We start from the raw sequence: 16,543 nt of genomic DNA on the forward strand, positions 1-16,543 counted from the left end.
CCTTTTTGTTTATGCGTGCCATGACAAAGTGGCCACTATCCTGTAACCCTGTTGCTAGCGCTCCACACATCCTCATATAAATGACTAAATGAGGTAAAAGTCCATATGCAAGTTGGATTGGTATGAAAGTGAGTCCTTCTGGCCTGTCTCTCCAAGCCCTAATAAGATAAGTTGGGACTAAATGTATACTATGTGTATCAACTTTTCTAAAAAACTACAATTATGATTCAGAAAAATTTACACACAAAATTCTTTGGGGATCTCTAATCCGCGGGTGCCTGGCTTCCCCAAGTCACGGGCACACAAACTTAACTAATGGTGCTTTGGATTCGGCAAACAGCCAACTTTGAACCCAAACTATAAACTTTGAAATCACGAATCAAAATCAATTTACATATTTGAACTAAAAAAACAACTTTGGATTAGATATAACTGAAATTTTGAACACAATCCATCAGTTTTGAACACAAAAGATCAACTTCGAACATAATAAATTAGATTTGAACTCAAGTAAATCAGAACTTATAACGTATTAGAGTGATATCTGAAATCAAAGTTTCGTCTTCAAAACTCAAAATTACTTAGATTTCGCCCTTTGTTGCATCTAGGGGAGCCGGTTGTCGGGTGCCAACCAATTGAGACGGCATGATGGTTCTGTTCACTAGGCTTGGGCTTAAGAGTTTTAAAATTATTTTGTTTAAGCTTTGAAAAATCCAAAAATGTCTAGAGAGAAAGTCATGTATTGTATATTGATGTATGAATTCATTTTATGTGGTATTGAATTTCTTTATTTCCTTATGTTTTCCTTTTTTTTTGCATTCTAAACATGTTTTTATAGAATAGGCACCATTTTTTAGCATGCATGCCTACCTAGTCGTGTGGCCCAAGTGACAAGTGGATACTCACAAGGTCCACCCGTCAATACTTTAGCTATTGTTTCGTCGTTCAAAAGCATCTTGTTTGTCGGACCCCTCTTTTGGGGTCACCTCATGTAGCTCATACCAGTCTCTGGATCGGTAGCTGGTACGCACGAACTTCAACAGAAGTAGACATCACAGACATACATCGAATAAATACGATAATAGAGTACAACATAGAGTTCATTACAACAGAAGCTCGAAGGCATAAATTAACAAACCCTCAAAGCACAGCGAAAACACATAAAAGCGACCCATGCCCTACAGGCAGATCGAGTGCAGACGAAACTGGCTTCTCTAATCTTCATCTTCTCTTTCGACGAAGTCAGCCTCTGGATCATCTGGATCCACAATTACCAAGTGTAAGTACATAAGGTACTCAGCAAGTCCTACCTCAAGGGGAAAAATTAGATGCTTAAGGGTAGATCAAGGATAAGGCTGTAGAGTCTTTTAGGTTTTGCGGAAAGCTAGTTTTGTTGATGCAAGGTTCATTTTGCAAAGACTAACTTTAATAAAAACACTTCCGAAGAGAACACATAAGTTGAGCTTATGGGGGTTGACGGCCCTGAGGGAGATACATCCGTCCCAGCAGTTCCCACAAGTCTTTTGCCAGCGGACACACAGTCCAGGAGGCTTAGGGTACAAAGCCAAAACCCTTCTTTTCGAAAACACGGGCACACAGCCCACTCACACACCAAGGAGATACTCACGCCGAAAAGCTAATCATTGTGACCAAACTATAGCATGTCCTTGACCGATACGGCTATCCGGATAGGTTTAACACTCTGCAGAGGTTGTACACTTTACCCACAAGATATGCACAGGCTCCCACCTTAGCAACTGGTGAAGCTGTCATAACGAGATGCAACGACCTCACAACGAAGCCACAATATCCACCCATGAGGCACTAAGATACCAGTGGCCTTAGAAGATTCACGGGAAGGACCACTTAGAAATCCCAAGGCTTTGACATAGCCTCAATAATATTACCAGCCGGACCTTGGGCTACACACTACCTGAGTCTTCTCCTGGTCCCTATTGCCACTACCGGCCTCCGGGTGGGTACCGCACTAAGTCAGAGGGGTTAGGTCAAGTCCTACCCATACAAGCCATGTGATTGTACGAGTGGATACTAGGTGAGATGTCACAGTGAACCGGTCCTTATATGACCGAGGCAAGAGTCTCCCAGCAAGAACACCACAAAGGCGAACATTGTCCCAAAGTAGTTCCCACCTTTGTGGGGCACCTTACTCACCCTCGTCAACACTACTCTAGAGTTTTCCCAAGAACACAAGTTTTACACGCACACGCACCAAGCACACATCACTTCACATTGTAAAGCATGATTATCACATGTAAATAATCTAGTTCTTTCTTTTGAGCAAAGCAATCCTAAGCATACTAGTAAACAAGCATTTATCCAAACAATCATTATAGTTGATGTTGGGAACCTTCTAGGATTTAAACGGAATAAAGGTAACAATGACAAGGTATGGGATAAACAAGTTGGGCCATAACTATTCTAGTATTTCTTAAAAATCACAACTATTAATCTAATCATGCATACTCCTATTGTTTGAAACAATGGCTCTACGGGTTGTATTTAAAAACATAGGATCAACATGACCAACGGTTGTAGGACTTGCCTTCGTTGAAGTCCTCGTCTGCTCTTTCTTCAAACTCCAGGTCCTCGGGGTCTTCCTCGAATGCTCCTTCCTCTAATAATCGCAACAACGACAGAGGCACACAATCAATCAAATGATTAAAACAAGGACTAAACAACTTACAAAAATTATGAAATTGACATGATTGGGTAGATCTCGAATTTAGATGAATACGGGTGGAAGAATCGACGAAAACGGAGTTATGACGGAGGAGAAACGGGCTTCGGAAGTTTTGCCGGGAGAGAAATTCAGAAAAAAGAAAAGGGGAGAATATTCCAGGAATATTCTGTTTGGATCGGCTCACGACTCGGCTCGGCTCGTGGCTCACGGCTCAGGCTCTCGGCTCGGCTCGGCTAATAGAAGGGGCCCACTCGTCAGCCACACAGGGAGAGAGAGGGAGATATAAGAGAGAGAGCAGAGGCCGGCCGGCTGTGGAGAGCGCGAGTGGGAGAGAAAAGGAGGGGCGATGGGGCGGCGCACCGACGGCAGAGCGCCGGTGGCGGGCAGCGGCAGGCCTCGCCGACCGGATCTGGCTGGCGGGCGGCCGGGGAGGCGGTCTGCGGCGGGGAGACGGCGGCGGCCGGGCGACAGGAAAGCGGCGGCGGCCGGCGACGTGAGGGTGGCCCAGGTACGTCTACGGGGAAGGGAAAGGAGGGAGAGGGAGAGAGAGAGGAAGGGGGCCGGGGAGAGGCTCACCGGCGGCGACGCACTCGGAGTGAGGCGGTGAGGCGCCGGAGGGGCTCGGAGAGGGAGAGAGAGTGGGGGTGAGGTGGAGGAGGGCACTATTCATCACCTTATATAGGCCGGCGACGGAGCGGGCGCGCGGGGCGGGGCGCGAAGCGAGGCGCGGGGCGCGAGATCTGCCGGTCGGCGACGCGACAGCACGGCGCGGCGCGGCGCGGCGCGGGCACCCGGGTCACGGGAGGGACGGGAGAGAGAGAAGAGAGAGAAAGAGGGAGATGGAGATAAGTTTTAGGGATTTGATATTGTTCATCACAGGAATTTGGGACAAATCATATGTTGCATATCTAGAGTACAGATGCAGGTTTCAAATTCTTTTTTACACAAAGCACACTACATTGAACTAAAAATGCGCTTCCAACCTAATAGCTAATTTATTTTTTAATTAATTAAGAGACTAAATGAATTAGAGTGGTAACCCAACTACTCCTAACCCCTTAGGTACCCACTTGCATCTCTATAGGAGTCATGTTTGATAGTTGCATTATCACTTGGATTAAAATAAAAAGCAATATGATTCACAGTACTTAAAAACTTACAAGTTGCTACAACAATTTTTTTCAACAGTCCACCAGACCATGCTTAAAGCAGGTTATGGCATTGCAGCTCTACAACGAAGAATCCTTAGCACAACAACAAAAACATATAAAAAATGAATAAGTCCCATATGCTGAAAAATACTGTTTCAGAGTTTAGACTCTCGCTTCTCTTCCTTCTCTGTTCCGAGTTCAGCAGATGGGCAGGGGCTCGCCGTTCCATTCTTTAAGGCACTCGAGCAGCGGGTCGATGTGCTTGCCCTCGTTGATGGCCACGAGCACCTTGTTCAGCTCCTCGCCAGGTGACCGCGTCTTCTCGCCGGTAAGGTACACTGCTCCGAGCTCCTCGCGTACAAATCGGTACAGAGGGTATGAACGGCACTCGGCAATTCTGTTCGGCATCGCTGCCGTGCCGTTCTCGACGGCCGCCCGTGCAGCCTCCACCGCCTTGGGCAGCGCAGCGCGCAGCTCCTCCTCGAACTGGGCGACTTTGGCGAACACGGATGTCTCCGCATTGAACTCGGACATGCCGTTGGCGAGGGCGCGCTCCACGAGCACGTTGCGCAGCTTCTTCATCAGTGGGTAGTTGGCGCTACACGGGTCGTCGGCGTACGCGAAGACCGCCTCACGCTCGATCTCCTGGAGCAGGTCCTTCTCGCAGAAGCGGGCGACGTGGAGGTCACCGGTGGAGTTGGTGCTCAGAGTCTTCTTTGAAACCGTCATCACGCAGCTCTTGACGGCGCTCTTGACGTTCTCCTCGATGTGGCGCAGGTCGATGGCCTGGCACAGAGCGATCAAGAACGTTGAGGACATGAGCTTCAGGATGTCGATGGCCTCGGCGGTCTTCCTGGAGGAGATGAGACCGAGAGAGTTCACGTCCTGGTTGTGCTGCTCCGCGCTCTGAACGTGGTTGGTCACCGGGTTGCCCAGGAATTGCAGCTCAGAGCAGTAAGAGGCCATGGCGATCTCGGCGCCCTTGAAGCCGTAGTCCAAGCTCGGATTGCGCCCGCCGGACAGGTTGGAGGGCAGACCGTTGTTGTAGAAGTCATTGACGAGCTCCGAGAACTGCGCAAACATGAGCTTGCCGATGGCGGCAATGGCGAGGCGGGTGTTGTCCATGGACACGCCGATGGGCGTGCCCTGGAAGTTTCCGCCATGAATCGCCTTGCCGCGGGAGACATCGATAAGTGGGTTGTCGTTGACAGAGTTGATCTCGCGCTCAATAGACTTGGTGGCGGCACGGATAACCTCGATTTGGGGGCCAAGCCATTGCGGCGACGTCCGAAGCGCGTACCGATCCTGCTTCGGCTTCATCAACGGGTCGAGCTCGCCTTGCTTTTTAGCAAGCTTCATGTAGGAGCTGCCTTCCAAGATGTGCTCCATGATGGCTGCTGCCTCAATCTGCCCCGGGTGGTGCTTCAACTTGTGCGTGAGGTGGTCGGTGTACTCTGGTTTGCCGTTCATGACCTCGCAGAAAACGGCAGACAGTACCTCGGCAAGGATGGCAAGAATGTTCGCCTCAAAGAGCACGGTGGAGGCAAGTCCGGAACCCACGGCCGTGCCATTTACCATGGCAAGACCTTCCTTGGGCTGCAACTCGAAGAATCCTCCTTGGATGCCGGCAATCTTGAACGCCTCAGCGGCATTCACCTTGCTGCCATCTGGGGCGACTGCCACAGAGTTCTCGCGCCCGGTGACAAGGCCGGCAATGTAGGACAGCGGGACGAGGTCGCCGGACGCTGTGATCGTGCCCCGGAGTGGCAGGCACGGCGTGACGTTGGCATTGAGCAGCTTTGTAATCGCCTCGAGGATCTCGAAGCGGATTCCGGAGTATCCCTGGAGGAGGGTGTTGATGCGGACGAGCATGGCCGCCCGCGTTGCCTCGGCCGGCAGAACGTGGCCGTCGGCGCCGGTGCCGAAGGCGCCGGCGTTGAGGAACCTGATGAGCTCCCTCTGGAGCGCGCCGCCCTCCTTGGTGCGGCGGTGGGAGGTGGCCCCGAAGCCGGTGGTGACGCCGTAGCTGTCGGTGCCGTTCATCATGCTGTTCATGACCCAGTCGCTGCTGGCCTTGACGCGCTCGCGAGCCGACTCATCGAGCTCGACCTTGGCCTCGCCAGCCGCGGCCACCGCCGCGACCTGCGCGATCCGGAGGCTGGCACCCTCGATCTTCACCACGGGCTGTCGGTACTCCGCCACCATCCTCTTCACTTCTTCCAGATGGCTGCCCATCAGCTCCTCCGCCGCCTTCCCCCAGTTAAGCGGGTCGGCGCGGGGTGTCGCCATGCACAGGGCGTCGCCGTTGGCAGCCGCAACGTGGCCGTTCTCGCACTCCATTGCAAAGGGCGGGGAATTCAACCAACGCACTAAGCCGAAAGAGATTGAGGATCAGAAGTGAGCGATGGCTTGTCAATTTAGACTCGCGTCGTAGTGTATGTTGGAGAAGAGCTTGTGTTGCTTGCACTGGATGGTGCTGCTCTTCCTGGAGCGAAATGGAGGGGGAGGCCGGGTTTAAATAGGGAGGGGACGGGCCGCGCGGGCGGCACGGGGGGTTGGTCGAAAGCAAAGGGGCAGAGGATGGCGTCCAGCAAGCCGGCCAGTCAGCTAGCTCGCCCCTACGTATGAACAGCACTAGTGCCGCGTCGCGAGCATTTTTTTGAGGGGGCCGGTGGCGTTGAGAGCGTCGAAATTTCGTGGACGCCTCTGGGGCGGAGGGCTCGGTCGCGCGGGGCCGGGGTGTGGTTGGTGCACGCCTGCGAGGCACGGGGGTTGGTGGTGAGGGGAGGGCTCGCCGTGCATGGGCTGACCTTGCTATTCGTCTGTGCTCTTTGATTACTTTGCTCGCTCGATATTGCATTCTTGCTTTGGCACTGAGAAGGGCACAGGAACTGTCATACTGTGAATGCAACCGAGTTTCGCTATTACTGTTTCGAGGAAAAATTTGGACTCGAGAATTTCACTGCGAATAGTTGAATTCCTGCAGGACGAAGCTGTAAACACAGACTAAGCTATGAACGATGGTTGAAAACAGGGCCTAAGCTATGAACGATGGTTGAAAACGCTGCTGTTTTCTAAGAACAGACCAGTTCCTTCCAGCTTTTCGGCTATCATCAGAAAAAGTCCAAGTTCCCGGGGTGGCATGATTGTGTGATCGATTAGGAAGGGGGGGGGGGTCTCACTTGTCAGGAAAGTAATATAACCGGTCAAATTTTCGGTAGTTGGAACAATTTTCAATCGAGTATATGCAGCCGCATGATGCATGGTTGAAGATGCATTCGTTTCAACAGTTCAATTGGCCCTGAACTCTGAAGCATCGTTGTGTTGATATAAGACTTTCGGTCAACAACATCAACGCACAACTCTCCGTTTCTTTTTTCTAAATTGTTGAAACTATAAGCGATTCATTTGCCTGCTGTAATTTCATGGCAAAACGCTATTTGTAATAAGGTAGTTTACTGGCTCCGTCAGTAAGTTCTCACCCCGGTCTCTGAATTTTCTGCATCCGTCTTGACGCTCTAGTGACCACTGATGACATGGTTATGGACCACAAAGCAACATGCACAGTAATAATAATTATTGAACAACGTATGTATTCATCAGACTTGTTGATTCAGTACTTTCCTGGAAAATACATGGATTCAGTACGTTTATATATAGCATCATCTGCTCACCTCCACGTGATTTACATACAGCATGTGAGAACAGCAGGTCTCTTGGTCCAGTCCTCGGTCTGCTTCTGACTCTGAGTCCTTGGTGCCCTTATATGTTTGGTCATCTGCTTCTACACTGATTGAACTGAAGAGAAATTGCTGGTACTGTCACTTGTTCTTTCATGAAAAAGAAGTAGCAACCAACGTTTAGATCCATAAGACTGACCATACTACATTGCAGTACAAACACTGCGAAACTTCACAGGGGTACACCATCACCATAACGCGCAACTGACAAAACCCGCAACTGAATATTCTTCTCTCGTTTCTTAATCTTGCAAGTTGCAAGTGAACGCACACAATGCAGAGGACCACAGCCAGAGTCGGGGTTCTTCATCTTCACATGGAAGCAGGTCCGTCACAGGAGGCCATGAGGAGGCCGAGTGTACACGCAGTTGGGTGCATTACTTGCATATACTATCTATGGTCCTTACATGTACATGTACACGAAGATGACAGGAACCGGCACGGGACCAGCATTTATGTACGCTTTTTGTGGCTCACGTATGGGCACGGCCTTCCCTTTCTGTGTAGTAGCAAGTGATGACTGATGACGATGTGATGATAATCAGGGTGCCAGATAGTGTGCGCAAATTATTGGGGTCGTCATTAGGACCCTGAAATCCTCTTGGTTCTGTCAATCTAGACCTAAGGATCATCAAGCTTAGGATCCCTCCGAGACACATGGCTCTAGAGGGGTCCTGGATTCAGTACGTTTATATATAGTATCATCTGCTCACCTCCACGTGATTTACATACAGCATATGAGAACAGCAGGTCTCCTAGACCATCCCCAACCATATTCTTTTCATTTCGTTCCCTTTTCGATTCCCTTTTTCGTTCTCATTCTCTTTATTTTCTCTTATCTCCAACAACTTTTTTCGAGGAGAATCGCGAAAGGAAAGGAGAGAGAATCCCGTCCTGAAGGGAATAACCCTGCGAATCCCATCGTGAAGAGAACCGTGAAGGGAAACCGTTGGAGCGCTGAAGGGAACGAGAATCCCTTCACGACGAAAATCTCGTCCACAAAGGGAAGCTGTTGGGCGTGGCCTTAGTCCAGTCCTTGCCTCCACGTGATTTATATGTTTGGTCATCTGCTTCTACACTGATTGAACTGAAGACACATGGCTCTAGATGGGTCTTGGAGACTATGTCTTCAGAGCCCGCTAGATCTATGGAGTCATTGGTCCTTAAAAAAGATTAATTAGGAGGGGTTCATAGGCTGCCTCTCACTTACATAGAGGTGATCGATATTTAATATTAGTCAGGTGGTGGCTGTCTAAAATATTGATGCAGTGTGGCACTGGAATAGACGATCAACCGTTAGAACAACCGCATCACAAGTCGTAGCAATGATTTACTGGGCTGTCCCTATGCCCTGTGGTACAATAAAGAACTTGTATCTCTACCGGCCTCATATACGTATGTTTATACATTTACACTCTAAATATCAATATAAATATAGACCTTTGGCCACCAAACTAGTGGTTAGATTTCCATAAAAACTCGTGTTCTATCCATCTGAATATCAATATAAATGCAGACTCTTAGCCACCAAACCAAGAACAGATTTCCTTAAAAATTCATGGTTTTTTATCCATCTTCACTTCTCTATCATTTCTATAAATTAGCTTTCGCCACATTTTATTCATGAAAGACATATTCTATGTGTCCATGTCGAGGGTCCCTTGCCACAGCCTTGTGTGAAGTGCTCGAGCATGCAACGTAGGCTATGTTGTTGAGGAAGCAGGCGTATGGTTCCTAGCTCAGGCTGCAGCCTCGTGTTAGGTACCAATGGAACTGGTGCATTAATCGTCTGCACAAGGAGGACAGTGAGTGTGGCCTCCCGAATAGCGATGGGTGGTGAGGCGAGAGGCGTACGTTCAGCCATGTCAACTGCCAGGTCGGATTTCCTTGGCATCAGCCACGGAGCAATCCAAAGGTTTGCCGGCATGGCGACGCAGCATATGTGGACTGTGGTGTGCTTACATTATTGGGCCCGCTAAAGCCATCTCCCACCCCTTCACAAATAATCATAATATATAGGCCTTGACAGAGAGTGTTGATGTGTTGGAGTGTGTTGTTTCTGAAAGTGTGGATGGAATTGATTGATTATATTTTATAGGATGTACAGGATATATATAGGCAGCCGGCAGGGCTGCATGCACAATTACAGCCGCATGAGCGGGACTAATGCCAAATATATAACATGCTAACACTCCCCCGCAGTCTGATCGGGAGCATGGCGAACGTTCAGGCTGGATCGAAACTCCTGGAATACAGAGGTGGGGAGGCCCTTGGTGAAGATGTCGGCGTACTGGGAGGTCGTGGGGACATGGAGAACCCGAACCTGACCGAGGGCAACGCGATCCCGAACAAAATGGAGGTCGATCTCAACATGTTTCGTGCGCTGATGCTGAACCGGATTGGTGGAGAGGTACACAGCACTTATGTTGTCGCAGTAGACCAGTGTGGCGCGGCGGAGTGGGTGGCGAAGCTCCTCAAGTAGCTGGCGGAGCCAGGACGCTTCAGCGACACCGTTTGCCACAGCGCGATACTCAGCCTCTGCGCTGGACCTGGAGACTGTGTGCTGACGCTTGGAAGACCAGGAGACCAGATTATCACCGAGGAACACGGCATAGCCAGAAGTCGATCGGCGAGTGTCAGGGCAGCTGGCCCAATCTGCATCAGAGTAAACAACCAGCTCGACAGGTGGAGAGGGACGGAGCGTCAAGCCAAGTGAAAGTGTCCCTTGTAAGTAGCGGAGGATGCGCTTGAGAGCGGCGAGGTGCGGCTCCCGAGGATCATGCATGTAGAGGCAGATCTGCTGGACTGCATAGGTAATATCAGGACGGGTGAAGGTCAGATACTGTAGTGCACCAGCTAAGCTGCGATACTGCGTGGAATCGGCAACTGGAGGACCATCGGCGGACAGTTTGGAGTGCACGTCAACAGGGGTGCTGCAAGGTTTGCAGGCGCTCATCCCGGCGCGCTCCAAGATGTCCAGGGTGTACTGCCGCTGAGAGAGAAAGAGGCCACCATCTTGGCGGGAGACAGAAATACCCAGAAAGTGATGAAGTTGTCCCATGTCAGTCATAGCAAATTCACGCTGGAGGGCTGCAATGATGTGTTGAAGAAACCCAGCTGTCGAGGCGGTCAGAACAATGTCATCAACATAGAGCAGCAGGTATGCAGTATCAGACCCTTGGTGATAGGTAAACAGCGAAGTGTCGGACTTGGCCTCAACAAAACCAAGGGACAAGAGATGGGATGCAAACCTGGTGTGCCAAGCACGGGGGGCCTGCTTCAGACCATAGAGAGACTTGTTCAGCCGACAAACATAATCTGGACGGGACGAATCAACAAACCCAGAAGGCTGCACACAGTAGACTGTCTCTGTGAGAGTGCCATGAAGGAAGGCATTTTTGACATCCAACTGATGAATAGGCCAATGTTGAGACAAAGCCAAGGACAGAACCACTCGAACTGTTGCTGGTTTGACCACAGGACTGAAAGTCTCGTCATAATCAATGCCTGGGCGCTGTGTGAACCCGCGCAGGACCCAGCGAGCCTTATAGCGATCAAGCGAACCATCAGCTAGCAGTTTGTGGCGATAAATCCATTTGCCTGTGACCAGATTGACGCCGGGAGGTCTGGGAACAAGACTCCAAGTGTCGTTGGCGATAAGAGCATCAAACTCAGTTTGCATGGCAGTACGCCAGTTGGAGTCTGACAGCGCATCGCGAACGGAGCGAGGCAATGGCGACACGGGCACAGCGTGGAGATTGAGACGATCCACAGGCTGAGCAAAGCCGGCCTTGCCACGCGTGCGCATGGGGTGCGCATTGTCGACCGCTGAGATTGCAACGGGCCTGGTGGAGGTGGTGCGGCCGGTGCCGCTAGCAGCAACCTGAGCGCGAGGCACAGGGGCAGCAGAACCGGCCACACGTGGGGGCGTTGCTGAGGACGAGACGGTGGCTCCGCTGGCAACAGCCTGTGCGGGGTGCACAGGGGCAGCAGGGCCGGTCAGAGGCGACGTCGAGGCGTGGGCGCGCGTGGCATCTGGCGGCGCAGGAGCACCAGACGAGGGCCCAGCCACCGGCGCCGGGGCTGCTACAGGCCTATGCAAGGGCACAGTGCCATGCACAGCACGTGGAGGCTCGGGCGCCGGTGCCTGAACGGGCACCGTATCACCTGGCGCGGGCGACGGCAAACCTGTATGTACAACACGAACTCCAGGGGGCGGAGCGAGATCATCCTCAGAAGCTAAAAATTCCAAGGCGGAATGTGCCATGGGTGTGGTAGACATTTCGGAGAAAGGAAAAAAGGACTCATCGAACACGACATGGCGTGAGATGAGGATTCGATTAGACTGGAGCTCGAGACACCGATAGCCCTTGTGTTCAGAGGAGTATCCAAGAAACACGCACAAGGAGGAGCGAGGGGCGAGCTTGTTGGGCGCGGTGGAGGACATGTTAGGGTAGCACGCACAGCCAAAAACACGAAGGTGGTCGTAGGAGGGCTGGGTGGAATAGAGGGAGCTGTACGGTGTCAAGTGGTCGAGGGTTTTGGTGGGGAGCCAATTTACAAGGTAAGTGGCTGTGTTAAGAGCCTCAACCCAGTAAACTGGAGGAAGACTCGCTTGAAACAAGAGGGAGCGCAGGATGTTGTTGATGGTCCGAAGGGAACGCTCCGCTTTCCCGTTTTGCTGCGAGGTATATGGACACGACATGCGAAGTGCAACACCGTGGGTGAGGAAGAACGTGCGGGCCGGAGAAGTATCGAATTCACGGCCGTTGTCGCACTGGACGCTCTTAATGGTAGTGTTGAACTGCGTACGAACATAGGCAAAGAAATGAGAAAGAACGAAAAATGTCTCGGACTTGAGGCGAAGAGGGAAGGTCCAAATGTAGTGTGAGCAATCATCAAGTATAACAAGATAGTACTTGTAACCCGACACACTGACAATAGGGGATGTCCATAGATCACAGTGTATTAAATCAAAATTATGGAGTGCCCGAGAGCTAGATGAACCAAAAGGAAGACGCACGTGGCGACCAAGTTGGCACGCATGACATATGTGGTCTAGATCATCCTTATTACAAGAAATAACACTGGAACTAATAAGCTGGGACAGAGCTTCACGCCCAAGGTGTCCGAGACGACGATGCCAAAGTGAAGTAGGAGCTGCGACGAACGCGGCGGCGCTGGTGGAGAGAGGGTAGAACGGATAGAGGTCGCCGGAGCTATTGCACCTGGCGATCACGTTCCTGGTGTGCAAGTCCTTCACAGAAAGACCAACAGGATCAAACTCAATGGAACAGTTGTTATCGGTGGTGAAACGACGAATGGAAATCAAGTTCTTGATAATGCTAGGAGAGACCAAGACATTGTTAAGAACTAGATTACGTTGCGGGAAAGAAAATGAGTGAGATCCAGTGGCAGTGACAGGAAGGAACGCCCCATTACCAACAATGATAGATGAAGGAGTGCACGAGGAAGGTGGGGAAATGGTGGAGAGGTTACCAGCGTCAGAAGTCATATGAGAGCCAGCGCCCGAGTCAGCATACCACTCGGAGGGGGTCGACGGCGGGTTGAGGGTCATTGTGTTGAACGAGTGCGCCAAAGAACCCTGATCCCAGGAGCCACCATGGATCGGGTTCCAGGGTGTCGACGGCGAAGTCCAGGGCGCCGGCGGGGGCGCCTGGATGGCCGACGGGGGCAGCGCCGGTGGCTGCGGGGAGACTCCCCCGTAGTACGAGCCTGGATGGCCGTACTGGGGAAGGCCGTAGGCGCTGCCGTAGGTGCCACCGTGGGTGCCGTGTGGCACGGCAGCGAATGCTGGTGGAGAGGGCGCCATCGGAGGGCGGCCAGTGCGATCATACGGCCACATCTGCACAGTCCCAGCCCAGGGATGGGCGAAGGACGGGTGCAGCCCGGGTGGCGGACCGCCAGCAGGGGCGGAGGAGCTGCCACGGCCACCACGGCCGCGGCGACGGCCGTTGCGCTGGCCACCGCCGTTGTTTGGTGGAGGTGCGGCCAGGGGACCAGCAGGGCGCGCGTGGGGAGGACCAGGCGGTCCCTGGCGCGCTGGCGCCGGGCGAGCGGGCGCCAGTGTGGTGACCAAGGCAGAGGGCGGCGACGGCGGCCGTGCCTCATTCTCGATCTCCTCCAGCAGCAGGTGAGTCCGAGCCTCCTCAAAGGTCGGGAACGGACGATGCATCTTCAGAATGGACACCATGTGGCGGAACTGACCATTCAGGCCTCGAAGGAGTGTGAGGACCATCTGCCGATCGCCAATGGGATCGCCGAACTCGGCAAGGGAAGTGGCCATGGACTCGAGGCGGCGGCAGTAGTCGGTGATGTTCATGGAGCCTTGGCGAAGATTGCGGAACTGCGTCTCAAGGAGGAGTGCGCGAGATTCGCTGTGGCCGAGGAACTCACCCTCAAGGAAGCGCCAGGCGCCGCGAGCGGAGAGTTGGCGAAGCATCAGCGACTGCAGCAGGTCGTTGGAGATGGTGCCGAAGATCCACGACAAGACTGTGCAGTCCGTCTGCACCCACGCCGGGCGCTCGGGGAAGGACTCGTCGGTGAGGACGTGGCGAGTCAGGGCATATTTGCCGAGTACGACGAGGAAGAGGCCACGCCACTTGCCGTAGTTGCTGGCGGACTGCTCGAGCACGACGGGGATGAGCGCCTTGACGTTGATGACGGCGGTGGCCTGCGCCCAGAGGGCCTCGTTGGCGGCCTCGTAGGCGTCAAGAGCAGCCGTCCGTTGCCGGGCCTCCTCGGCGTGACAGCGTTCGGCAACCTCCTTGGCGGCGGCGTCCTCCGCGGCGCGGCGATCTTCGGCCTCCTTGGCGGCGGCGTCGTCCGTCATTGGGAAAGGGAGGGGCAGCGCGGTGAAGCGGCTACGGGTGGGAAGCACCTCGGTGGAATCGGCGGCACTGGCGAGTGGATGGGGAAGGCACTGGCGAGTGGATCGGCGGCTGCGTCCGGCGACGAAGTCAGCGACGGGTGCAGGCGATCGGATCGGCGGCAGTGGCTAGCGGCGGCTAGGGTTGCGGAAGCTGTGCGGATCGTAACCGCTCTGATACCATGAAAGTGTGGATGGAATTGATTGATTATATTCCATAGGATGTACAGGATATATATAGGCAGCCGGCAGGGCTGCATGCACAATTACAGCCGCATGAGCGGGACTAATGCCAAATATATAACATGCTAACAGTTTCGAACACGGAATTGTTAAACTGCACTCGAGTGTTTTAGCCATCATTATCACCTGATTTTCTGGCCGACAGATCAACACTACGATTCGTTCTCGGTGCTTCATCTCCAACTCAGGAGAAGGTCGGGCGAGGCTAGGGTTAGGATTTTAGAGTTTCGGGGTAGGTTTCACTAGAGATATGTAGGTTTAGAGGGAAGATTGGGTGGCAAACTGGTCTGACAGTGGTGACGATTGGTGGGTGGGTCGATAAGATAGCGACAGAGCACCACCGGTACGTAGGGTTAGAGCGGGGATGTCAAATCAATGATCTGTCGAAGACGGGTTAGCGTGGTGGTGATGGATGGTGGACGGGGCGATGAGGCGGCACTGCTCGTGAATAACAGCAGCCTGTTCGCAGAGAGGACACCACGGTCCACGGCCACTGCGAAGGAGGAGCATTAGGGAAGCTTGGGGCTCCGATTTGTGGTTGAAGGCTGCGAAATCTGACCTGCCAATGAAGTATTGGATGAATTAGAAGATGGAGGGAGGAAGAGATAGATGCGATCGAGCAAAAAGATGAAGCTGTGTCGGGTGGGGCGGGGGAGAGAGAGAAAAACATAAATTGACTTGTGTGAGGCCGGTTTGGAAAAGAAGGAAATTGACTCCAAATGGGACCAGTTGGGTGTACAAATTATAAAATTATGGTGTATTTATTAGGTGAGCCATTGCTATTGTACATATTGTAATGGTTGTCTAATTACGATTGTCGGTGGATGATATAGATATTATCACAGACATCAGTTGTCTCAAATGTTGTATAAGCTTCGGCACCACATTAGTTCATGTCAATATGTTCAATAAGTTGTTGACTAAGTTCAGTTAGAGATCAAGAGAGGGTCTTTAGATGAAATGGTTTACTTCACAATTTTTTAATAATCAATGATTTCGATATAACCAGAAAAAAAGATGCATGTGTGATTTACTCTGGAGGAAGCTCAACATGCGAGCATGGAAAATTTAGGTCCACTAGAACACGTGAGCTTATGAATGTAGAATATCTAGCTTACATATATTTGAATTATGTGCGCCAAAAAGCTCATGGCATAATCTACATGTACATTGTATATACATTCACATGCATATCAATGTGCCGTTTGTGTTGAGCCCCTGAGTTCTTTGGTGCCTAGGGTTAGATGTTATACTTTGCACATCTTTAAACAAACTTTAGCACTTAGTTTTGCATAGGCATCCTGATTCATACGATGTGCGATAAGTAATCAGAATAAATTTATTCTTTTGAATTATAGAAGATCACTTAGGAAAAATAAATTTATGGATTAAACTGAATTTGAAGATATTTATGAAAAAAAACAAATTAACTGGAAACAAGATTGCTAGCCGTGCAATTTGCGCTGCCAACATGCTAGTTTCTATACCTTGTAGTACTCATTTGGAATTCTATTCGACCAATTTCATCTCTTGTATTCAAATATGAATATTCTTCTACTAAATCTAGATTGTTATAATCTGGTCCCATTAAATAGACGGTGTAGATCTTTTCTTCTTACAATGATTAATGTGGTAATTTATAGCCCTCCAAGGTTAACATGGAGGTTTTTTTCTTAATAATGGCAGGGGTGGATAATAAAGAAGCAAGTATAATGGTATTTTGGGTTTAATTTTTTTAATAGCAGTGGTGGATAATTTATAAACATGTATATAGACACTTTGTTTTCTTTTTTTCCCTAAAACGTAGTAATTTATAGGC

The 16,543-nt window shown here is 51.2% G+C and overlaps 1 protein-coding gene across 1 annotated transcript; it reads right to left on the reverse strand.

The window, feature by feature from the left end:
- Positions 1-3,820: 3,820 nt before the first annotated feature.
- On the reverse strand, positions 3,821-6,356 carry LOC133921730 (phenylalanine ammonia-lyase-like). Its single transcript, XM_062366729.1, has one exon. The coding sequence runs from the start codon at positions 6,190-6,192 to the stop codon at positions 4,051-4,053; it is 2,142 nt and encodes a 713-aa protein (XP_062222713.1). The 5' UTR covers positions 6,193-6,356; the 3' UTR covers positions 3,821-4,050.
- Positions 6,357-16,543: the final 10,187 nt, after the last annotated feature.

This window comes from Phragmites australis, chromosome 6 (assembly GCF_958298935.1).
Source record: "Phragmites australis chromosome 6, lpPhrAust1.1, whole genome shotgun sequence".
NCBI classification, from domain to species: domain Eukaryota; kingdom Viridiplantae; phylum Streptophyta; class Magnoliopsida; order Poales; family Poaceae; genus Phragmites; species Phragmites australis.